At 35.1% G+C, this 25,514-nt stretch overlaps 1 protein-coding gene across 2 annotated transcripts in view; it reads left to right on the forward strand.

Annotated features, from left to right (window-relative positions):
* KDM4C (lysine demethylase 4C) overlaps positions 1-25,514 on the forward strand; it is a 237,097-nt gene that overhangs the window by 186,893 nt on the left and 24,690 nt on the right. For both annotated transcript variants that reach the window (XM_005425583.1, XM_031060774.1), the window contains exons 17-18: positions 15,213-15,398; positions 22,673-22,843. In XM_005425583.1, coding sequence (XP_005425640.1) covers positions 15,213-15,398; positions 22,673-22,843 — 357 coding nt within the window. The remainder of the gene's footprint in view (positions 1-15,212; positions 15,399-22,672; positions 22,844-25,514) is intronic.

Genomic DNA, 25,514 nt, shown 5'->3' on the forward strand with positions numbered 1-25,514 from the left:
ACATAGAACATATATACCTCTCCCCATCTCCAATATTTTCTAATTATTGACTGTTTATTATACTAGGTAGGATTTCTTAATTGCTTTTGGTTACTATATTGTATATCAATTTTAAGTGAGAGAACTTGGTTAGATATTTACTGCCACTTTAGTAGTCTTGGTAGTCACTGAATGTAGAGCTTCAATACATTATATTTTCATACATCCTATTATGTATTCTACCATCTTTTGGGGGACTCAGGGGTGTTTGAAGGAAAGAGTAGAAGGTCAATTGTGAAAAACCCAGCTGAAGACAAATAAGTTACTCAAAGTGGTAATTTGTAAATAAAGAGTTGATACAAGATTGTTGCACATATGCAATTGTATTTCTTTTATTTTTTATTGACAATTGAGAGGACCACATTGCTAATTTAAAATATGGTCATGTACCATTGAAAAATACCAATATTTTGAGTTTAAAAGTTCCTAGAAGTTTTACTTTGATCTTCACTTTTTCTTCAACTTGGAGATTTTTGCGTGCTCAATAAATTACTAAGGTCATTAAGTCAAAATAAGATGACTATTTTTTTTTTCTCATGTTGCTGTTGATAATTGATATGAAAGTAATGTTGAGAGAGGAACTTCAATGAAAGCAAAGATCTTCTCAGGTTTAAAAGGTCTTGGCTCTGTGCTTATAGAGTGAAACAGGTTCAGGTTGAGATGACCTCAAGTAGTGAAAACTGTAAGTGATAGATAAAATCAGCTAAGAAACAATTCTGAAAATACTACAAGCATTCATGACTTTGAATGAGCTCTTTCAGAAGTGTATTAAACAAAATGAAAGAAGTGAAGTGTCTGGAACTCATTTGCAACCAGTTTGTCAGTTCAGTGTGCAAAGTGTACTGTAGTAAATATATGTAGTACATATATATACCTACATATGTAGACATGAAAGTGCAGAATTTCTGTGGTCTATCTCGGTGCAATAAAACAAAACTAATCAGACTAGACTCAAAATTGCCTAGAGTAGTTCATGGTAGTTCATATAGAGTCTTGATTTCTGGCACTGGAAATGACATGTTAGCCACAGTAGTAGAAGTGGATTTCCAAGAAGCTTCAACTGGTTTTGTGTAGCTTATCACCAGAATGCACTTTCTAGAACAAAAACCAAAATTTCAATGATTTTTTCAAAACAGATGTTTGCCTGATTACTGATAACTAAACTCATCTCAACTTAATAGTCATCAATTTTCAGCTCTAGATCACACAATTCTTTATATTCAGTATCTCCAGGGCAAAGGGATGTAGAGGAAATTTACAAGAGTTTACACTTTCATTGAACATTACCATAAAGAAATATAAGATTGCTATTTTAAAGAATGAATGATGGGAAACAGAATATTTTTTAAATTTCACATTAGGAGAATGCAGCTTTACTTTTGCTTTTTAATTGGTTAAGTTCTTTGCCTTTTTCTGACTTAGTGATGAATATCTCTGAGAACTTAGTGTGATCTGCTAACTTCTACTATGTTTCTCTGGATTAACTTCCTCGAAGTGTAAAAACTGGCTGTTAATCCTAAATTAAAAATATAAGTAAAGTAATGAGGTAAAAGGAGAGAAATAAAAGACCCCACAGTATTTCAGAGTGAAGCAGTGAATGCAATAAAACATGGACTTCAAATCCTAAATATAACAAAAATTGTATATACTTTTCCTTTTTCAGCTTTCCTTTGTTTCTCTAGAAATAGTTCTGTAAAAAGTTTAAACCCAACTTTTTAAATTCGTGATTACCAAATATGACCTCCTCAATGCTGAAGATGCTATTTTTAGACTAAGTTAAAAATGAAAGGTGAATTATTGTTACAGAGATTTATGTCAACCCCATCAGCATGGAATGGGCAGATACAGACTTGACTGATCTATGAGACTTCAAAGAAAACAGTTTTGCTTCTAGAGATCTCTTTGTCTTTTCTGTGATATGCAAATGCTCAGTATTGCCTACTGTGTGATCTCAGGCTACAGTGAGCTCTCTCAGAAGTGAGTCCTAAGTGTCCTCTCAGGCAATATCCTGAGAGTACTGAGCCAGGTACATGCTATATGAAGGTTTATACTGTGTGTGCCCCTACCCCTGACCAGAATCACAGGGGTTTATTATTCTGTGTTGGTTTTGCATGGCTTGTTTGATGAGGAGGGAAGAAGCCAGCCATGGAAATGATTTTTCTGTGGCAAGCTGCTAGAAACTTCCTCCGTGCCTGGCAAAATCAATTGAAGGCTGGCTCTGACAATAGGCATGCTCCTAAGCCAATTAGAGAAGTTAGTAACGCCTCTGATGGCTGCCAGGGGCCATCACAGCACCAGGAGTGGCACTGGGGCTGGGAGCGGCCATGCCATTGTGGTATGGTATGCAGTGAACTTTGCCTGTTAGCTGCTTATAGCCAGCCGTGCTGCGAAGAGAAGGGCAGAAGTGGCGGCAGCAGCTTTGGCTTTTGGTGGCCTGCATGAAGAGGGGCTCTGAATGGAGCCAGTGCCACAGTGGCCGACGCTGCACGGTGCTGGTGGGAACCACATGGCCAACAGAGAGAAGCATGGTGTGCAATTCCTTGGTGTGGAGCCCAGACAGGATCAACCTTCCAGCACTGCAGAACTCCATAAAAACTTTTCAATTGATAGAACTTCAGCAGGGCTATGTTTGCAAATTGTTGTATTTCTTTCTGGAAATATCAGCTATTACTTTTTATATGACATGTCTTCAGATTGAGAGGTGTAATTCCTTCCTTCACCTGACTTCTGTAATGTATTATGCCATTAAGACGCAATGAGGCATCTTTTAGTGGTCCATTAACAAAGAAGTTGGTTGCACTGTGTAGAGAGAAAGATGTCTTCCAGAAGTCTAACTAGTCAAAAAGAAGTTTAGAAAACAGGTGTCAAAAGTCAGGCTATATGCTACATGTTCTTCCTGTTCCTGATTTTTGAAATACTGTGCTTTCACACTTTTCTGCATATTTTTGCTGATAGCCTTTGGTAGGGAATTTTTTTAAATTGCCTTTAAAATTAGATGTGTACTTAGGAGTTTGTTTCCCTGTGAATGAGTCCTGCATTTATGAAGATGTTTGTGATACAAATGCAGAAGGAGAGAAGCTCTCCAGATTGGACAACTGTGACAGTGGACCAGGCTAGTTAGTACTTATTAATTTAATGAAGTTCTGTTTGCAGTGGTAAATGGATTATGCTTTTTGGGAAATAAAAGTGTGCAGCCAGATGGCAAAGATGCAAAAATGGGTATTTTAAAATCCAACAAAATAGTTTGCATACTAAATGGGTCCAGTTAGGTCAAATAGATGAGTCAGTAAACACACTGGACAGGTAATCAGCTTATAAAAATTTTCTTTCTGTAATACAGTTTTATTAGACTGGGCGTCACGGTGGAAGAGAGACCAGCTTGCCCTTCAATAACAGTCATTGCTAAATACTCACACTAAAGAAATTAATTCCATGTCTATCAAGGATACGAAGTATTTCCCAGAGCAGGGAAATAGTAGAATGAAAAACATTGAAGATAAAGATATGAGGAGAAGTCTTACTTCCTTCAAACCTAATCACTGCATCTAAAAAGCTAGTTAAAGGACAAGACATACTGAATAAATTACAAATATAAACATTAGACATACACATTTCTATATGAAGCAAAAATTGAGTTGTGTACAGGAAATAGCACTACAAAATATAATCAAATGTTATCCATAGGAGGTATCCCTGTTGGAAATACCCAAGACGCATATTCATTTTTATTTAGGTTCTCTTAGAACTGCGTAGATTCACTTTTCTACTTTTAGAATGAGAAATACATTTGAATGATTTGATACATTCAAATAAATAGTATTCAAAGCCCCTTTATATAAGGAATTAGAACTGATACTGCAGAAAGTAATTGCAGACCTTTGTAAAGTTTTTTCATTATTCTGATATAAAAGAAATCCATGTTAGTACATAAATTTCCATGCCCTTCACTATTTGTGGCGAGATTCCCTGTGAGCTTCTCACTGAAGTTTGACATGTACATACCAGGTATTTTTGATTTTCCTAGGGGTTTCATACAGTACTGTATTTCTAGGTGTAACCATAAGAGTGATCCAAGTTCAAAGCAGCAGGAGGAAACCCATCTTTGTCTGAATTTGTCAGAATCATATTCTTAGGAGACATGGGAACATTAGTCTGTCCTTTAAGCCATTTCCCTTGTAATGTCTTGGGCTCCAATATTATCCATGTCAATAAGACACTGTATTAAACAAATATATTTAATCTATTGTATTCTTTAACTTGGATGTCTATGGTGGAGTTTTTGAAGCATGTTTGAAAAATATTTATAGTCTGAGTCCTTAGGACAAAAATCATTTCAATCTGGTTGTGTTTGATGCAGTAATAAAACCCAGTGTTGAGTCTCAGAAAACTGTGGAGATAAAATCAAAACCAGTTAAAAACATCTGCTAGTTTGGCTAGTGTTGGGATGCATATTTTCTAATGAACAAAAATGCATTATGTGTGAAATTTGGCTTAACTGGTAATAATTTATATAAAAAATGCTTTCTTTCCCCATTTCCTCCCTTTCCACCTTTCTCCTCTTTCCCATCACTTTATCCCCTTCTTCTTTTACCCTACTTTTATCCTCCTACCTTTTTTTCCTTCCTTTCCTCCACCTTTTCACTGAGTTTTACCCCTGCCTTTCCCCCCTTCCTCCTTCTACCCTTCTTCTCTCTCTCTCTCTCTCTGAATTTTTTTCTATAAACATGAAAAATTCTCCCCATCTCTTCCCATGTCTGAGCAAGATAAATGAACTAATTTTAAATATTTTCCATGCCTCATCTGTCCACTCCAGAAGCTGTCAATGAGCTTGGATTGGGAGCTTTCATGCCAATAGTCTGCAGTGAAGAGTTGTAATATTTTGAAATAAGAATGTTGTTTCCATGGCAAACTTGGAACGTTTTGCAGCTATGCTGACATCCACATACTTTTGGGTTTATGCAAGAAGGATGATACTTTCTTAACCAAAGAAAGTATACAATACTTTCTTAACCAAAAGGTAATTTGCTTACATGTCCACAATAAAGATATCATACTGTTCTTCTATTTATTTTAATCTCTTGAGGAAAGTAACAGGGAAAAAATTAAAGATGGAGGGGTGAAAACCATTTTAAATACAATGGATTCTGCATTTTTTGCCAAAAATTATTTTAACCAGTAAATATATTAACAACTAATATGTTTCAGTCTAGAGAGAACAATGGTTTGTTGAATTTTTATAATGGCTAAATACTCCAAGGCAAGACTCACCCTCTTCTGCATCTGATTCTCTGAATATTTACCTAGTGAAGTTACTACAGAACTTAGAAATGAAAGAAACATTTAGAAATAGCTTTCTGTTTCTGAGATACTACAACTGATTCATTTTAGATTGTAGAATTTTTATAAACTTCTTATACTTAATACATTTTAATATGTCTTTAAAAATATCATACATTTTCTGTGCTGCCTTATCACTTTTGTGTGCTCAAATTTTCTGGTTAGGTAAAATGTTAACATCAACTCTGCTGAAAAACAGGTTTTGACTTTTGGGTAAAAGCTTCAGAAATAATATTTTCTTTGTGAGCTATGGAGTCATAGCTCACAAAGAAGGCTTTTTAGGATGGAAAAGTAAACTTTCTGTGATACAGTACATGTTAAACTTAATGTGTGCCTTGACCCCATCCTCAGGCAAAAAACCCCCAAACAACAAGAATGAAAAAAAGAAGCCCACACCAAACAAAAAATACCCCATGCAGCTGTAACTCTGAAATAGCCCTCTATTCCAAACTTTGACTTATTTGGTTGTTTATATGCTATTTTTAGTACCTTGAAATTGCACGACTCACATTTGCTTGATTTACTGTAGGGATGGCAGGTATTTCATGGCCTGTAACATAAGTACACTAGATGTTTTTACTTATCCTAATTTTCTAGAAGTGTATTCTGTCCACAGCAGCTTCCCTTCAACAGAGAACAACTTGACAAGCAGCTGTGGCCTCATTCAGTGTGCTTCACAAGCACAATATTTTCCTTCCCAGAGGCAAAGTGCTTTCACCTACATAATTGGTCATGACCCCTTCTCGCCCAGAGGACATATACTGAAGTCCATTCCTGTCTGCTAATCTTTTAAGATGCAAAGCAGCACATTACTGTCATGCTAGTAGGTAGAAGGAATTTTGATATGTGTGCTTTTATTGTCATCAGAGGTTTCTTTTTGAGCTTGACAAAGATTCTTGTTTCTGAGCATTGAAACTTGTGTATCTTAAATTCTGTATGATTGTCTCTTTAGTATTACTGGGGTTTTTTTGGTGTCTGTGTGGAAATACATTTTTAGTTTATGGGTGTTACCATACTGACTTGCCATTCTCAAAAGGATAGTTTATTCGATGGTGATACCTTTATTTTGATAGAAACTGTCTTTGCATTTCTTCATTTCAGAAATTCTTTTAGGGATATTGCTAAGAATATAATCCTTTCAATGCTGCATCTTGGTGGTCTATATTTAATTGCTATCTTACTAGAATGGCAAATTTCTGTGTGTTTGGATGTGTTTATATGAAGTACCATAATGCAATTATTAAAAAATAAATGATGTAGAAACAGTGCTGATTTCTGTACTATGTATAAATAAGGATGTTACTCAGAGCAATGCTTTGCATTAAATGGCAGCTCATGAAGAATTGCAGCCTGAAATGGCCGTACAGGCTCTTAAAGTTCTGGATTAGTTGTCTGTTAAAGACTCTTCTGAGTTGGCAAATTCTAGATGTCTTCTCTAAATACTTTGTGTAGCCATGGTCTCTTTCATGGGGAATCTGTTGCTTTTGAAATTGAATAGTACAAAGTCTGCTGCTGGAATTTAGCTTGACTTTGCCTGAAAACCGGTGAGGATCATGATGGAGCAGTTAAGCATGAATCAACAGTATGCCGTTGCAGCAGGAGACCGACTGCATCCAGGCCATGATTTATAATAGTGTAGCTATGAGGCCCAGGGTATTGATCCATTCTTCCCTTCTATTTGACTTTTGTTAAGACAGCACCTGGTCTGCCTTTTATTGACATATGGGAACAAGTCCTATGAAAGGTCACTGAGATGGTCAGATCTGGAGCACAGAATGTGTACAGAGGGACTGAAGAAACTGGGTGTGTTCAACCTGGAAAAGAGACACCTTTTTGCAAAGATTTCACTGCTGCTTATACTGAGGTAGTCAGAGGATACAGGCGAGAGGGAGGGGGATGCTTGTTGGAGGTGTGTGGTGGTAGCTTGAGAGGCAAAGAACACAAATCAGAACATGGTAAATTCCAGTGTTGTGAAAAGAGTTTTTTACTATAAAAGGTGATAGCTGAACACTTGAACAGGTGCCCAGCAAGGTTCAGGGAACTTTGTAGATGTGCAGAAGTCAGCTGGATGGGCCTTATGTAACCCGATTTAGGTCTGCCTTGTCAGTATTGTTCTGCATGAGCTCTGGAGCTCCCCACCAACCTCCATTATTATTTGGAATGGTTTTTCCCTTGTTTTGCACAGTTGTTTTGTCTCTCTGCCACACAGTGGGGTTTAGAAGTGTGTGACTGAATGACTGTAGTGCAGGAAAAAACCTGGACTTGACCATTGCCTTAAATTGCAATAATGCCTATAGGAATCAGCTGGAAAAAGTGCAGTTAAAGTATAATAGTGGGGATGCCTGGAGGCTGCAGCAGTGAGGCAGTGAAATGATGCCTCATCACCTTTTCAGCCTAAATGACATTTCACAGCTTGTCAGATATTTTAGCCTTAGTGTAAATGGTGAATCTATTCAAACTAGTCTATGCAAATCGGAAGGAAAGTTATAATAAAAAGGTTTTCTTCCTGAAGAATAAAGAAAAGGAGATTCTTTCCAACCTCCTGTATTAATCTTCTTGAAATTTTGCCCTTCCAATGCTAGCATCAATCATTTCTTGTTCATTTGTTCATTTCAGGATGCCTGAAAGATGCCCTGAATACAGGCACAGTGCTTCTAAAAAAATCTTTTTAATCCTGTGAGTTTGTTATAGTACAATCTGGAGGATAAAAGGGTGAAAATCATGAGGAAAAAAACCCACAAGATCTGCAACATTTCAAACCTACAGGGGAAGAAACATTGCCTGGAAAAAAGATTTGATTTTTCTCTAATAAAAATGTGTGTAAAAAATACATGACTATGTAAAAACTACAATTAAGATAAAATCTTGAGAGGCTTCTTACAAACTTTGGGCTCACAGTCACATGTTACTATTTCTGAGAGCGAGTGTGTATGAAGTGGATAAAAGAAGAGTTTGGATGACTAAATTTTCAGTGCCACCTGCTGTATATGAATCTGGAAGAAAGAGGTGTTTATTCTTGTGTTCAGTGAATATGTGCTAGCAGAATATTCCTTATGTATATAGGGATTCTTCTTTTTAAAGAAGGTGTTGGTGATTGAATGTTTTCTGTTTAGTACTTGTAAATAAAACTGAGGAGATAGTAGAGATATGTTTATATGGTATTTTCATCAGTAGATCTCTATGGTAGGATTAGAGACATCTCAAGTACTTTCAGAGTATCTCTGACAGTGTAGAGTGCTAATGGTACTGCTCTATCCTGAAAAAAAGTAGGGACTTAATGGCAGTGCTTAGTGTTGGAATGTCATTATGAATTTGAGAACTTCAGGAATACTGAAAATAAATATACAGCAGTTTATTTCTCAAGATATGGCATAGCCATAGGTATGGTGATTGTGAGACCACAGCTGAAGCTCTAACAGGGCCTTTTATATCTTACCTTTTGCCTCACAACACTTGTTTTACCAGGTACTGAGACTGCGTAATGTATCAACAGAAGCATGAACCCTTTCATGTACTTTCAAAATAAGTACTTCTTCACCAAGTGTTTTGTTTTCTTTGATTCTTTTTCTTTCTCTTTTAACCTACCATTTAATGACTTTCAATCACACAATCCATGCTTCAGAAGAAACCAGATTTTTCTCACCTCTGCACTATATTTTTGTCTTCCCTCTCCTATTAATTAAAAGCTATTATTACCTTGGCGGTTTGGTTGAAATAATTGATGGATACTGTATATATATGTGTTAGGAAGTCCTGGTAGTTTTTTATCAGCTGTTACAATTGTATTTTGAATCATGTGTATCTGTCTTGATTTCAATATCTTTTCATGTTTAATTCAAAATTAAACAACTTATAAGTTCATTCATTGAGAGTAGACCCAAAACAACATTATGACAGAGTTACTAGAGAATAGGAGTACTGTCTCTAATTGCTGCTGAGGCATAAGTGTTATGTTTACTTCTCTGCTGAAATGTACAACTAAAAGAATTTTGCCTACATCTGTATGTCTGCCATCTTTAATTTGCCATAGCCCCATACTATAGGCAGACTTACTGAATAGTAAGAAATCACAAATCGCTTTCTACAAGCTCTAGGGTTTTCCCCCCTGAGGTACTGGTTGTTATGTTTGAAATACCAGAGGGATGCAAAATAGTCTCTTGTTACTTTCTGTAACAACATTCCTAGTTAATTTTATGTAATTGCCTGAACATGATGAACAATGAGGTAGAATATATCATCTAACAAACTCTTTCTTCACATGTTCTGATGCTGTCAGTTTCATAGCTCCTGTACTCATCTTAGTTTAAATTAATTAGGAATAAAGGGAAATATAAAATGTAAAAACAGTAATGAGTTTGTTTCCATATAAACATACCATGCTCTCTACCAAAATTAAGTGCTGACTTTGTATTCTAAAAGATAGTTGTGCTGACAACGTGCTCACTGATCTGCAGATAATGTGTCAAATGTCTTCATTGTATTAATCTTCTGACTGTGCTATACATCGTTAACAAATCTTTGTGCCAGTACCTTGCTGCCAACCCTTGCTGTAATCTTTGTCACTTTTATTCCATGTTCTGGCTTTGGAATGGAGAAGGAAAAGATTAGTTTCACTGCATTTTATATTGTAAGTCTCAGGTTATAACAGCTGATAAGCTTGTGAATCTTCTTCTGCCAATATTCTCTGTAAAATCTTTGCTCTGTTAAAAATCCATGAGTATCTATGGGTAGTATTGCTTACAGTAGGGCTGACTTTTCATATCTAGGGTGTGGTTATACATAGTAGCAGTTTTTGCTTGTCTGGTAATACAAATCCTGAAGCAAAGTAGGCTCATTATAAAATGAAGATATGATAAAGCAGACATTATAGAAAAAAAGAGGTGATTTTTCATTAATTTTCTTAATTTTTCAGTAGTGTCTCTGTCTTAGTATTTCAAATGATATATAGAAGGCAGAAAGCCAGCAAATATATAAAAGAGGGTGAGAATATACAAATCAGTTACTGACTAGTAGTTACTAACCATCTGCAGCAGCACCACCAGCAGCAGAACTCTTATGGAATAATTTTTAGTAATATTTGGAAATCTAGTAATTGTTTGAGACTCTCTTGAAATAGCTTCTTTTTGTAGTATTTAATGCTTTACTACATTGAACTCCTTCACGTAAGTAATTTTGATTGCCAAGACATAGAGATAATTTTGGGGAGAAATTAGTACTCAAAATTGTTTCCTAAAATCCATCCCTGGCTTTTTTCTGTGACCTCAGCTTGTGCTTATTTTCATAAATCCTTCCATCAGAAAACACTGCTACTGTGATTAATTCATGATCCTTTTAGGGACTGGAATTTTATTTGCAAATACCACTCTTTTTGAAGGAAGCAATTTCTAAATCTTTAAATAAAGATGCATAAAAATTATTATAAAAGTTACCAGTGGGCTGTCTTTTGCAAAATGCTGACATCCGGTTTCCTCAAGCTTGTTCTTTAAAATCCATTCTGTTTATAGATTTGCAGACTATTAACATTAAAGAGCTATTGCATGATGATGAAATCCATTTGCAGCAGAATATTTTTCTTTTGGGTGGCAAAAAGAGGTCATTTCACAATCTAGAAAATTGCAGCACATTGTTCTGTCCTATATTCTTAAATCTCCAGTTATATAAACAATTTTATTTATTCTCCAATTCATTTTGCGTCTGGATCTCTGATTAAGATTGATCCTCAGTCTCTGCTTTGCACTAATATCTAGCAATCATTAAATCAAAATTACATTCTTCCTAACTGTCTGGAATTGCTTTAGCTGGTAGGAACAGCTGTTGTTTCAAGCTACTGAAAAACTGTCATTTGGGCATTGAATTAGCATTATTGTATTTTAGAAAATGTGTTCATGGTATGTCAAGTTTGTTCATTTCAAAAGTAGCAAACTTACATACCTAAATACAAGGTTAGCCTGAGAGAGAAGCGTTTAGACCTTTTGATTTGCAGGAATAGTTTGGGATTGGTTCTATTCTATATGATTCCTTCATTTTACAAACTTATGAAAGTCAGAATTCAGGGAAGAGTTGGGGGAAGAGTGAAACCTCAGTTGTCACAGCCAGTAGTTCCCTTTCTTCTCTTGAGATTCTGATGCCTTTTTCCTTTGGTCACTTTCAGTGGGATTGTTTTAATTCTTTATTTTTTGTACATTTTTGTACAGTTTACTACTTATAGCTGATAAACAATTTTGTATGTAGTTCAGCTGATACTCCAAAAGTCTATGCAAAACAGATTTTTTTATAGCTTACTCTACTTTCAGTTTATGTGTTTTGATTTTATTTATCAATTAATGTGGATTGAGTGTTCAGTGTATAGTTTCAGGTATGAAGGGGCTTTTTCTCTTAAATCTGGATGGGGGGCCATGTTGTCTAAATAAAGTTATGCAAACTGTAGTTTTGCTTGAACACTGGACTTCTATGTGTACTTTTAAAAATTCATGACTCAGTTTGAGAGTCATTGTAAAGCTGAGCTACATCTGCATCACCTTCAGTGTCATGCTTGTACAAAGGATGCAGCATCTTACATAAAATAAGAAACATATTTCTTTATTTGCAAATCTTGATTACTTCCCTGCATTCTTGAAAGAATAATGATTTTCTTATTTTTTCTGGTATTCTTTAAGCACAGGGAGGTATTTTTTTATTTTCCTGCATGTACAGTAACATTTTTACACCTGTTCATATCCATGATTTAATCCTTTTGATATCTGAAGAGTGTATGAGTGTAGCACAAAAGATTAGTGTGGGTTTGGAGTTAACTGATATAACAATTACCTTCCTTGTATTTGCCAGTGAGATAGATTTATTGCATGTTAAAATGGGAATTTTTTCACTTTGATCATGCAAACTTTGGTCTGCATTCACAGAAATACTTATGACCAAGCAGTGTTCCTTTTATATAAGAGTTAATTTGAAGCAACTTTATTCTTCATCAAAATTACATCAACATGACTGAAATAAGAGTATAGTCAATAGTAATTGGACAGCTTGTTTTTTAATAATTATTTTAATAATTATTTTGTATTTTAATAACTATTTTCAGTACTTTCAAGCTGAAACTCTGAAAAGCATTGTGAGAAATGTTTTCTCATAATATGCCAGTTCATTAGACATGTTCTCATTAAGTTCTCTTACAGGGAGGGATGAAGTTTTACTCTAATTTCTGAGGATTGGCTATGGCTATGTCATTTAATTTGTCACATAGATGTCAGTTTTCCTGACTACATTTCCAGCTTCCCTTTCAGTATTTCTTGCTGTCTTGTGTAATATTGCTCTTACTTTTTTGCAGCTTTTCTTCTTCTGGAAAGTAATAAACCTTAAAATATTAATTTAGAAGAGCAGTTGTATGTATATGGAATTCTAAATTCATCTTTTTTCTGAAGCTTTACTCACGTAGTGTAGTTTTGGATTTTTGCATTTCCCAAGGTTTTATAATATTTTAGTAAGATACAGGAGAAACTTACAACCACATTTTAACGTTTACATATTTGTTCCCCTTGTGCATGTGCAGCCAGTAATTTAAGGGGACCAGCATTTCCTGCTCTACTGTTACAGTTTCTTTGGTTAACACTAGCTGAGCTGTGCTTTATTCCTTTTTCTCATTCTCTGCATTTTGTTTGAACTGCATTTTCAGGGTGTTTATTTCAGAACACATGTGGAATTTTTTTGTGTGCGGTCTTCATTTTGCATTTTTTTTGCTTGGTTGTGTGATTGTTTGGGGTTGTGGTTGGTTGTTTTTTCTTTGTTTTGGATTTTTTTTAATGTTCATAAGTGCTTTGGTCTTTCTTCTTCCATTAATCTGATTGTTGACTTTGTGTATATCTGTATGAAAAAGCATTCAAGAGGAGCTCTGTTATTTATATGAACTCAGTATCTAGGTATTACACATACTAGATTTCAGTTGTATTTTCTATCCGGAATTTCCACTTAGTAGGTTCTGAATACATATATATAAAAGAAATCTCTAAGCTCCCTTGGAAAACAGTTACTCCACCTGAAATGATCCTGAAAGTGATCTCATTTGCACATGAATACAAACACACAACAAGATGCCAGCCCATGAGCAAAATTTCTGAAACATTTCTTCTAATGGCACATCATCTTTACCTCTTACTAGTCTTTAAGCCCAGTGGTGCTACAGTACAGCTGTATTCAGGTCCTTTTTGTGAGTGATAGCTAAAATTTTTCCCCAAGTTCAGAGGCACTACTCTTAATTTCTGCTTGTGCAAAGCCATGCAGACAGTTCACTTTCAAAGGGTGAACATGAGGGCAGAACTTGAAGAGTTCACATTCAGAGTAATACAGGAACTAGAACCAGTGAGCTTGACAGGGCTAGCTAGCCCTTACCAAAAGTATTATTTCTGTCACAAACTGCATGCCAGAAGCCATTGAAACTATTTAAGTGCTGAATTATACAATAAAATTTCTTCTGGTTCTATGCAGAATATGAAAATCAAGAAACAATTGAGAATAAAGTTCTTTGGTCACCTCTAAGTAAGAATTAGATATGAGTCAACAGTAAACACTTTGAATTACTAGTCATGCAGCAAAAACACCCCAAAATTATTTTTACTTATGTTCTCAACATAGGCAGATGAGTGTGTTTAGCAATTTGGTGGGCAGCAAACTTAGAAGAAATGGAAGTAAGCAATATTCTGAGTATGTTTTATTGAATTTATTGTTTTGTGTCATTGCATAAAATGTGTTTATAATAGCTGAGATAATTTCATTAACATCAATAGCATTTGTATTTTTGTTAGCCACGATGAGAGATATCAGAGGATAATTCTCATATGTGATATAAAACAGTTGTCCATAGAAGTTACTGAAGTAATTATTCTATCTAGTATGCTTGTTAATGCCTTATGGTGGCAAGGTACAGTTCATCTTGTACTGCCTTTTTTAGTATATTAGAACTTACTAGTCAGACTTAGTTCATGTAGCTTATATCCCTTTGTCTTCTTTTCCTATTGGCTCATTACTTGTGCCACTTACAAAATAGTGACATTGTTTTGATGTGGTCTTCTTTTTGGAAAAAGGGAAAAAAAATCCCAGTGTGTCTTGATACCAGTAAGGCTGTTGACATAATGTTTGAATATATGACATGAGGAAATACAGCCTACTGTATTGACATTATGTTAAATACTCAACCAATGAAAACCAGGATAAAAAATAAAAAAGGTCTTAGGAACAGCCTTCAGCTGTAGAATTATGCAAAGGCTTGAGATAAAGAAAATGTCTCTAACTTAGAGGTGATTTATCCTCTGTAACACGCTATCTGAGGATGTTGTAGAAACTGTTTCCTGAATGTGTTAGATTAGCCATTTTACAAAGACATATATATTTAGTCTAGCTTCATAGTAGGGAGCTAAGTCAAATGGTATGTGGAAGTCCTGTTTAGCCTGACATTTCAGTTGGACCTATCTCTTTATTTTTGAGTCTTGCTGTTGTTTTTAGTCAAATAATGTAAAGGGTTTTTGATTTATGAATTTTAGGAGGAGTAGGTTAATTTTCAGAGTATGGAATTTAAAATTGAACTTTTAAATATCTATCTGTCTATCTATCTCTGTGTTTTCTTGCTATAGCATTGGAACACATTTAGATAAAAAGGCAAAAATGCTATGTATTAATTATATTACTAAGTTGCCTTGTAATTAGTAACTGCTGTTCCTTTCACTGTGCATATTGCAAGATAAAAAATGTATTCATTTGATCACAAATAATTTTTTGGTCTTTGAGTTACTTGCAGGAATCATTAAAGTTGAAGTAATACAGAAAATATTCTGTTTATTTCGCTCCTACAGAAATGTATCTTCTGCAGGGACAGAGTTAAGAAAATCTCTGGTGCCTGCATTCAGTGTTCTTATGGACGCTGCCCAGCACCGTTCCATGTTACCTGTGCCCATGCCGCAGGAGTGCTGATGGAACCTGATGACTGGCCATATGTTGTCTACATCACATGTTTCAGGCACAAGATCAACCAAAATGTGGTAAGAAATACATTTTCTTATTTGTTAAAAAATGGAATTGCAGAATTAAAGTATGTTTCCAGAGAAAATGGAGGAGAGAATCCACACTAAGTATTATCATAATTCTGTCTATCATACTTTCATGCATAGCAATCTTTTACAGCTTGAAGGTTTTTTGTTATGCTGTTACCTGGGAGAAGTTATACCTGATATGCTTAACATGTTTTTTAATTTAACGTCCTTGTTGAGTATATTGTTTTTGACAGCCAGAACAAATCTCTGAATTCTCTGTTTTGTTAACCTGAAGTGTATTATAAATACCCAGATCACAATATCTTGCAAATACTCACAGATCCTTTGAGATAATGGATGTGGTGTATATATAAAATCTTTGTTCTGCAGCCAAAGAGTCTCTTGAAAATATTAAATTATAATTATTCTGTCATGTGGCGAAGTAACACTGGCATGCTATGAAAATTCATGTTATGACTGCCTTTTTATTTCTATTCTGTGCTGAGGAAGAGCCTTTAATTTTAGATGAGACACAATCAAGAATTAGTTTAATGTCTTTTACTTGAATAAATGGTTAGTATCTCAGTTAAGAGAGAACTTATGCTATTCATCTTGGGCATTAAAAGCTGTATTTTGCTTCCTAGCAAACCAGAAGGATTTAACATAGTCTTACTAAGGAAAAAGCTTGGAAAGTTAGTCAAGTTGCAATTTTTTTCTCCTTTATGCATTAGAAATGAAAGGCATAAACCCAGGTAATGTCTGTATCATAGATGTTGGTATCTCAAGAGCTCGTCTGTGAATCATTGGTCTTAATGACAAGACTTAAGACTACTCAAGAGTAGGATTTCTTTCAAGTGTACTAAATTATAATGCCTCCCAACTAGAGTAACCAGTCCTGAGTTTTCAAGTTGCAAGTGACATTTTTAAAAGGGAGACATATTGTTCATCCCTGTTTAAAATTTCCATAGAATTGTTATTTTTTGTAATATTTTTGTTTTCCAAAATGAACACATTAAACCACCACACTTAATGTGGTTTTAATTTCTTGCAAACATTTCCCAAGAAAACGAGTTTGGTTTGAAAAACAAGCAAACTTAAACTTCTATCTGTACAGGCAACTTAAAATACTGTACTTGGGGTTTTTGAAAAAAAAAAAGGTTGAAAACTACTAGATTAAATTCATGGCCAGTAAAAATAGGGCCAACATTTCCCAGATGTTTTCTAGTATCTTTTTGAGACAAGTCTTTATAATCTAGGTAGTGGGATTTGCATCAATCCCGTAAATTCCATGCTTTCTTAGTGATTTTCCTGACCTATATTAGGTTGTTTAGAAGAAAAGAAACCCCATCAACTATGGAAAAAGCCAGGATTTTGTGTGGCTATTGTTTAAGAGATTGTGTGAAGGACATAGAAAGTGTTTTGGAATGAGACTATTACATCCTTTCCTGAAACTCAGCACTCTTTTTTGAAAAGATTCACTATTATAACCCTTTTTTTCTCCCGCTGGCTCAGCTAAAAGTCAGGTTTGCAGAAGAGAAATAAAAGTTATGCTTTTGTGTTTTCAATTGGGCCAAAATTTGGAAAGAGCAGATATTTTGTTAAAGAATGTTTTTCTGTAAAATTCTTATCTTACTCCTCAGACAAAGGAGATTGCCATATGTTTTTAAATGCTTGGGTTTATACTCTGTCTTTTGGATAATTAATCTAATCACATCTTTAAGCCTTCGGAAGTTTTCTCACCATTGGTTCTCTTGTTATGCTTTTCTTAGCTTTTAGCTGTTCCTTCATGCAGAAATAACATTGCTCTTCACCATTAGACATAGCAATGTATCTTACTTCTAATCAACTTTTTTTTTGCCTGTTGTTTCAGTTTCCTTGCTTAGAAGCAGAATAGGAAATCATGCAGACTGAAATATTATACTCACTTAGCAAATTTTTACAGGAGTCAAATAGATTATCTTGTCAGTATGAAAAAAAAATCTCTTCTGGTATTTAGCAGAAAACATTGTTCATAAAGCAAGGACACTATTATTTCTCCTATTTCAAGAAAAAAAAAATCAAATTGTCTGGTTTTTTATTAATCTAGACTCTAAATATTGTATCTAAATGCTCAGTGACTACCTTTGTACTAACTTGGTGTTTGCTGCTTTCTTCAAGTTTAAAATTAAAAAAAACCAAAACCCAAAACCTCAACAATCAAAGTATGACTTCTGGGCACTGGGAAAAATTGTGGCCTATACCTATAGTGCTATTTTAATATGTAAATGAATGAGGGTTTTCAATAAAAAAGACCTACCTAAACAGATCAATGTCTATTATTACTATTATTAGCAGATCTCTTCACCCCAAGCAAGGGCTTATTGTAGTGAGGATGTAGAATACGCATACAACTTATTTATGCCTGCGAACTCAAGCAAAATTTTTCAACATACATTCATAAGCCTTTTTCACTGGGGATCAGGTTCTGTATTGTCTTCAGTATTTTAGAGTGCCTTTTTGTTGTCAGTCATTGAAAACACTGGTGGGGTCTTATGAAGAAAAATCCTCAAAGAGAAAATCAAAAGGGAAAACAATAATCCTTGAATTAATCTGACACTGCCAAGTGAAGTAAATAAGAACTGGAGTTTTTTCATGTTTATATGATTTTTCAAAAGTATTTTTCCATGTTCACAGACTCAAAACTAAGCCTATCTCTTATATTTGCTGAAGGTATAGCTTTAGAAATAACACAAAAATTTGCTAGCAGAACAGTTTTTCTATATGGAGTGTTTTGGGTGTTTGCTGTCATTGCCTATGTTATTTTTTATGTAAATTGGACTGTCAATATGCAAGGAAGGCTCTGTGATTTGTTCCTTACAAGTTGTGGTTTGGATTTTTTTTTCCTTTTTTTCTCCTTGACTGTGTTTGTTTCTGAGCATGAAGCATATCCCTCACACATTTCTGTCATCAAAAATGCAAGAACATGTGGAAGTACAGTTGAGAATAGATGCTGCAGATGGATTTGTTTTGATTAAAAGAACTCATTCATATACAAGAAAGTGAGAAAAAGGAGTTGAATGCAACTGTTCTAACTGAAAAAAAATAAACCCAACCCCAAAAGATCCATATAAGCCCTGCAGATCAGAGGAAGCCAGCTGGAGACACACCTATACTTCCAGCTATTTCCTTTGGAAATTGTGAACAAAAATGTCTAGATAGCCAGCCCCAGTAACATTTTCAAGAATAACGGTTTTTAGAAGAAGCAGCAACAGAAGATGCAAATACCTGCTGTTGCTGGTTTTGGAGCTACTTAAAATTATCTTCTGTTATTGTCAGCCAGTTCTTAACCTCTGTAGCAAACAGGGAATGAAGGGATGCTGTCCAGTGGAAGCTGTAGATCCTTTTTCTGTTGAATACCTTAGTGATGGAGTGTCATTGTTTGTCACTGTCTGCTAACTACTGTCAGCCCCCAAAGATCTCAGAAAGACTAAGCCATGCCTTCAGAAGGACATGTTATTCAAAAATCATGAGCTGGATTATTTTTGAAATTTCTTGAATAATTTCTATGCTGAAATTGGAATTCCAAGGAGTAAACGAGACATGAGATTTAGGTTCCAGTGTGGAGTAAGTCTCAGATCTTTTAGGATCCTCCATTAAAAACTGTAGCCTGAAAAAGTTTCTAGGTATTTAGATGTACATCAGGTACCTACTTCATGATGTTATTATGAATTCATATTGATGTAATTTATGTATTTACGGCTTTTGTTCCCTGCCATATAGAAAATGAAGGAGAAAGTAATTTTCCCTTTTAAATTTTGAAGTTTGCACACAGAAGGGAAGATTATCTTTCTTTGTATGTAGTTGTTTTCTGTATTTCTGCCACTACCTTAGTTTATTCTTAGCTTTGGTACCATTAAAGAAAATCATGCTTTTAAACGACAGCTTTCTCAATAATCTGATAACTACCACAGCTGTTTCTTTAATCTGATAGACTACCTTATATAACAGCTGTCCTTTCTGATCAAAAAATTGCATTCTTAATGTCAATAAATTGTTAAGATTTTCTGTCAGGAAATGTTTTCTGGGACATGCAGTCAATTACAGATTGTACTTGTGAATATGTTTTTCTGAGAAATAAATTAAGAATCCTATGAAGATAACATACTAAAAAATAATCTTCTTGAGCTAGAACGCATTTTTGGGTTTTATTACTTTTTCTAATGAGAAATGGCATTCCTTCTCTGAAAATTTTATCATTAAGTCAATCTGCATTGTCTCTTAAAATATTGTAATTTGCCCTCCATCTTCTCTGAAGAGTTACATCTTCTTTTGGAGAAGATTTAAACCTTTTAATAGAGCAATATCTCTTTGGGTTTCTGTAGTAGAATACTTTTTCTATTATCTCATAGAAATAAATAAATTAATAGTCTCTAGTTTACATCTGATCCACCTCTGCCCCCACCAAAAACTGAATATAATAAAATAAAAAATTGAAAGATAAATGAACTTGTATGTTTACGTATGTTTCAAGATTGGATAAAACATGCTTATGGACATTTTATTGCTCCTATGATAATATCAGTCAATTGCTATTTGTGTAGTTAATTTTTATATTTAGTCTATGTATAGACAGTTAAATTGAGGAAGAAATAATTTTATTGTACGTACAATGGTTAAATAATTTGTGAGTATGCCGAGAACATTATTTCTAGGTGCACTTGGAAGTGCTTTAGGAACATCATTGAGTTTTATTACCTGAGGTGACCTCAACTAAATCCTACAAATGTCTGTGACAGGCAGAGCCCTGATGCACAGATGTATGGTGTGTGATGCACAGATGTATGGTGTGTGTGTGTATATATGTATAATATATAAAGGATAACCCTAAACTTACTCCAGCTAATATTAACAAAACTACAATGGGGTGACACAATTTATTAAAGATCCCATTTTCAGTTGGTGACCACCCAGAGATTACATCCCACCAGTGATGATCTGCATTTTGTTTTATTTTTTTTCAGAATTCTGGTTATTTCTTATGTATCATATTGGACAGTAATTAAGGTTTTCTCTCTGATTTTTTTGGATTTTCTTCATGATCTCTAATAGGTAGTTGTTTTACCAACGTGAGGTCCATTTCAATAGGAGTAGGTGGTAGTCTGTGATACATTGTGTAATTGGTTTTAATCAGTTGTTGGGATGTCACTGGAGCCAAATATAAAAAAATTACACCCGATAATCTTAACAAAATTGCAAATACAAAAATTAGAAGGTTTTCTACTTGGCAAAATAGCATCGTTACCAATTTTTACAGCAGCACAGGCAGTTCTCAAGCACACACACCCTTTACCAGTATATACTAGCACAGTTTTCTGATCAGTGACTGGATGAATCTCAAAGTGGCAAATACTCTGTTCAGTGTCAAGATACACATCTTGAGCTTTAATAGTATCACCCCCTTCCTGTATGATCAGAGCTGCTGTTACCTGCATCCGTAACTGTGCTTGTATACAACTGAAAGCTAAAGACACATTATCTTGAACTGTACTAAGTGCTTCTACTATTAACTTGTGGTCTTGGTCTCTGGCCTTTTCCACTTTGGCAGTACTTTTGAAATCTGCCGCTGGCTAGTTCCTGATGCCAATAGAGATGACTGTAAAGGCTGTTTCAATTTTGCTAGGCCACCTGCTGCAGTGGCCAGTTTATTCATCAGTATTTCTGAATCAATTCAATTTAAAACTCCCAATCCTGTTCCTAATGTCCCAGTTAGATACTTTCTTATTCTGCTTCTGGGGTGTACTTGTCTTTGTAACGATGTTGTTCAGCCTACAGAAATGGCACAGAATACTTGTACTTGCTATGCCCTTAGTTTTCAGGAGCAGAGAAGTTTAAAAATTATAAATCCCATAAATAGATCCAAGAAGGAAGCCCAGTAGTGACAAGAAGTCAGCGCAAAAACAGAAGTCTTCAAGTTTAGGGTAGGTTTTTCCTCTTACTCCAAAACATTCACTTTACTGCTAATACTCGAAATCTAACTAAAAGAACTGATGCTGTTCTTTATTCTCTTCAATTCTACTGATAAAAATCCTGTAGAATTTCCAGATTTTCATAAGGCAGTTTTAAGACTATTATATTGACTGAATAATTTACTGCCTTTGAAGGTTTCAAAAGTAGTACTAGGAAATTTGATGATTACTTTAGTGTGGACTGTGTATAAAAGTATTCTTTTATAGTTTATATAAATATTTCTAATAAAATATAGATATTCCAGTGCACATGCGTCTTACATAACTAGAAATGTTTAACTCTTCAGGTGTATTCAAACTCACAATAGCTCCCCTTTGCATAAAAACAATGGATCTTTGTGAGATACTGAGTAGTTAAGCTTATAAGAAAGAAGTGCCTTCTGTGTTACTTGGATGAGAAGATACTGATTTTATATTTCCTGGTAAAGAAGGTTGCTTTAAAAGTGGAAGGTTCATAGGGATACAGTAGTTGAGAGCTGAGATATAACAGTTGACTGTATGGTGTGAACTTCTTAGTGATTGCCTTCCTACAAAGTTCCATTGTTTTTATAGTTATAGAATCCATCAATTAGTTATTGATGTAGAATTTTTGCATAGTTAAAAAACACTGCTAGTCTTCTGATTTATATAATTAGCACTGGAGAATTGTAAGTGAAAAATGAAAAAAAATATTGCTACTGATATACTATGCAAATAACTGATGAAGAGTGATCAGTGCTGTTTGAAGCTTTACAGCAAAAGCTCCACACAATGTGGATTAAGAAGTTCCTCCCATACACTGCTGTAGATAGCTCTGGCAAGAGCTGGATATGCATTTAGTTATTGCATCTCACTGGGCAAAATTTCATTCTATTATGTGGAATCATACAGGAATCCAGTACTTCAAAATCTCATAATTTTAAAAAAATCACAGCCATACTCTTGGTTCGTCACACCTTATGCCTTCAGAAAAATTCTACAAATTACACTGCAAACAAAACTAGCAATTTTTTTCTAATTATATATTATTGATAGAATGCAAAATAGTTCCAAGGCATCAGTTGCAGAAATATGCTTCAATGTAGTATTCTTCAGATGTCATTTGTTTTCCCACAAAGTGGAGAAATTTTGTTAGTAAAAGAAATTATATTAACATGATTGAATTAAATTAATTTAATTTGAAGTTTTTATCTTGAGTGCTCGGCTGTTATCAACCCTGTTTTTACACTGATAATTTTTTTATGAATAAGCTGGTATTTTAAATTTATTTTTTCTTTTAAATTCTTCTTTTTTTTCAAGAGAGCTAAAGTATGTCGGAAGGCCATTACAGTTGGGCAGACAGTCATCACGAAACACAGAAATACACGATACTATAGTTGCAGAGTCATAGGAGTGACGTCTCAGGTTTTCTATGAAGTCATGTTTGATGATGGCTCCTTCAGTCTGGATACTTTTCCTGAAGACATTGTAGTAAGTACTTTCTCAGATTCCTATTCATTCTTGTTTGTTTTCTTGATTTTTTTGTTTTGGGGTGGGTTTTTGGGGTATTTGATTGGTTTTCTTTTTAAAATTAGAGAGTTGGAACCTCTTGAACTAATTCCTATGACTTTGAGAACATAACATCTTAATATTTAGTTAATGTTTGTTGCTTTAACTGCTGAGAATTACTATTTTCTAATGGGCTTCCAAGCTTTGGTTTTTCTAGTCTTTGCCATTTGACCAAATGAATCAAGAGTAATCTTAGGAAATCTTTTAATTAAATAAGAAATATGTATTTAATTAAGGATATGAAAGAGGGAATTCCATATATCCTTCTCTGTCACTTAGAGATAACCTGTAAAAATTCCTTGCAGAATAGAAAACTTCTGCTGTAAAGAACAGCTTCTGAAGAACGGTTCTTCAGAATCTGTTTCAATAGGTTATTTACCCTTCCTGATATTTAGTTCGTGAGATTACATTAGTAATGATAAAAATCATTAGGGAAAAGATAGTAGTTTATCTATGTGTAGTTACATTACAGTGGTATTACATTTTCAAAAGGCAACTGAGATTTTTATTTCCCTTATGCACTTACATGAACTACCATGGCTCTCGTAACTGTTAAAAACCACATTGTGCACTTGGCACATACGAGCAAAATTTTCAGTTGGAGAAAGATTCTGTTTCCCTCCATGTTTGCAATGAATACATTGGATGTTAAGCTTTGTGGTGTTCATCAAGTGCCCTTTGACATTGTTCTCATAATGTGACTCTAATCCTCATTTACCTTCATGATGCTCTTGAGTCTTTTATGTGCTAAGCTAGTACTTTTGGTGTACTTCCTACTAACTTCCAGAAGTAAAAGCCTCCGGGGACCACTGATAGGCAAAACTGCTGTTTGTTGCAAGACCACTTTTCACTTAGTCCTGTTCAGTATGTAGTGGGTAAGAGCCTGGCTTACAGAGCAGTGCCAGAGAATGCTGGCTTTGCAACTCAAGGGATACAACTCCTAGGAGCACTCCACATTTTTCTCCTGTGAAAGTCTTTGAGCTCTTCTGCTTTCTGCAGACCTAATATTTTCCTGAAAGGAGCATTAACTGATATATATCAGTGGAAATGATACTGTTGTTCTTAGAAGCTTCTTAGTTATTGAAAAGTCTGGCATCTTTTTAAAATATGGTATTTGAGAGGGTGCATTTCAGATCAGCATTTGGAAATTGAGCTGTTCTTGTCGCAGCAGTCTGAATAGAAGTCAGTCACCATATCTCTCTTACACATCTTTGAAAATCTGTCCTTTAATGCGAAACACTACAAAAGTCTCCGTTAATGATCAACGATCATGCCATTCTGATTTAGGATGATCAAGATATTAAGTAAGTGTGGCTATGTTGTTATTAGAAGCCCCTTTTGTAAATGCCTGCTGCATCAAGGATCTGGTAAGGCAAAGGTGAGGAACTGCTTGTTGTCCTAGTGGGGAAGTCTGATCTGGAGCTAAGAATAAATGTAATCAGGTCTGGATATGCCTCAGTGCTTCCCAGATAGTGGATGAACAAAATATAATTGTTTGATGGAAAAACACCAAACGAATTTCACGTTTCTTAGAGAAATGTTCTTGTATTTTCATTAGATAATATACCTGCAGCAGTTACTGGAACTGAAAAAAGTGTTGTTTTTCTTCTTCTCAGACTAAAATTTACTAATCCATGCAATGTGCCTATCAGGTGTTTGTCCTGCTGGAAGGACTTGTTCATCAAATCTAGTGTAAAAGAAATGTTGCTGCCTGTTGAAGAACTTATTTTTCTAATCTGTTTTCACTTTTCAACCAGCTCACAAAGATAGCAGGAGCTTTTTTGCTCTTCCAGGATGTGCTGAATCCACTACATAATTTCAGCTCAGCTCACAATAAACCAGAATTCCAATGTTTGGACACAGTGATTTATTTTTTAGGAGGAAGATAGGGAGCAGCAAAAGTTCAGTCTTGAAGCTTCTTGAAACTCTCTTTGCATTCAGTAACAACCAAATCAGGGTATACACTGATCTCTTCTCATGTGTATTTCTTTGTTTGTGTAGTATTTACTAAATATATGAGGTGGGAAGTTATTAAGTGTTTTAACTGTAGATGCATATTTAGATTTTTTAATTTCAACATTATTTATTTCTTGCGTGTTATACCTGATTTCTTAGACTAATTACTCCTCAATTAGAGGGTTTAAACCTATGAGTTAGCTGTCCAGTATGCTAACCACCCTGTTTTCCTTCAACCCAGAAGGTGGGCAGAAACCAATGGGATGAAGTTCAGTAAGTCCAAGTGCCGAGTCCTGCACTTCGGCCACAATAACCCCCTGCAACGTTATAGGCTGGGGATGGTGTGGCTGGACAGTGCTCAGGTGGAAAGGGACCTGGTGGTGCTGGTTGACAGCTGGCTGAACATGAGCCAGCAGTGTGCCCAGGTGGCCAAGAAGGCCAATGGCATCCTGGCCAGTATCAGGAATGGTGTGGCCAGCAGGAGCAGGGAGGTCATTCTTCCCCTGTACTCAGCACTGGTGAGGCCACACCTTGAGTATTCTGGGCCCCTCAGTTTAGGAGGGACATTGAGATGCTTGAGCGTGTCCAAAGAAGAGCAACGAGGCTGGTGAGGGGCTTGGAACACAAGCCGTATGAA

This window comes from Geospiza fortis, unplaced genomic scaffold, assembly GCF_000277835.1.
Source record: "Geospiza fortis unplaced genomic scaffold, GeoFor_1.0 scaffold491, whole genome shotgun sequence".
Lineage (NCBI taxonomy): Eukaryota > Metazoa > Chordata > Aves > Passeriformes > Thraupidae > Geospiza > Geospiza fortis.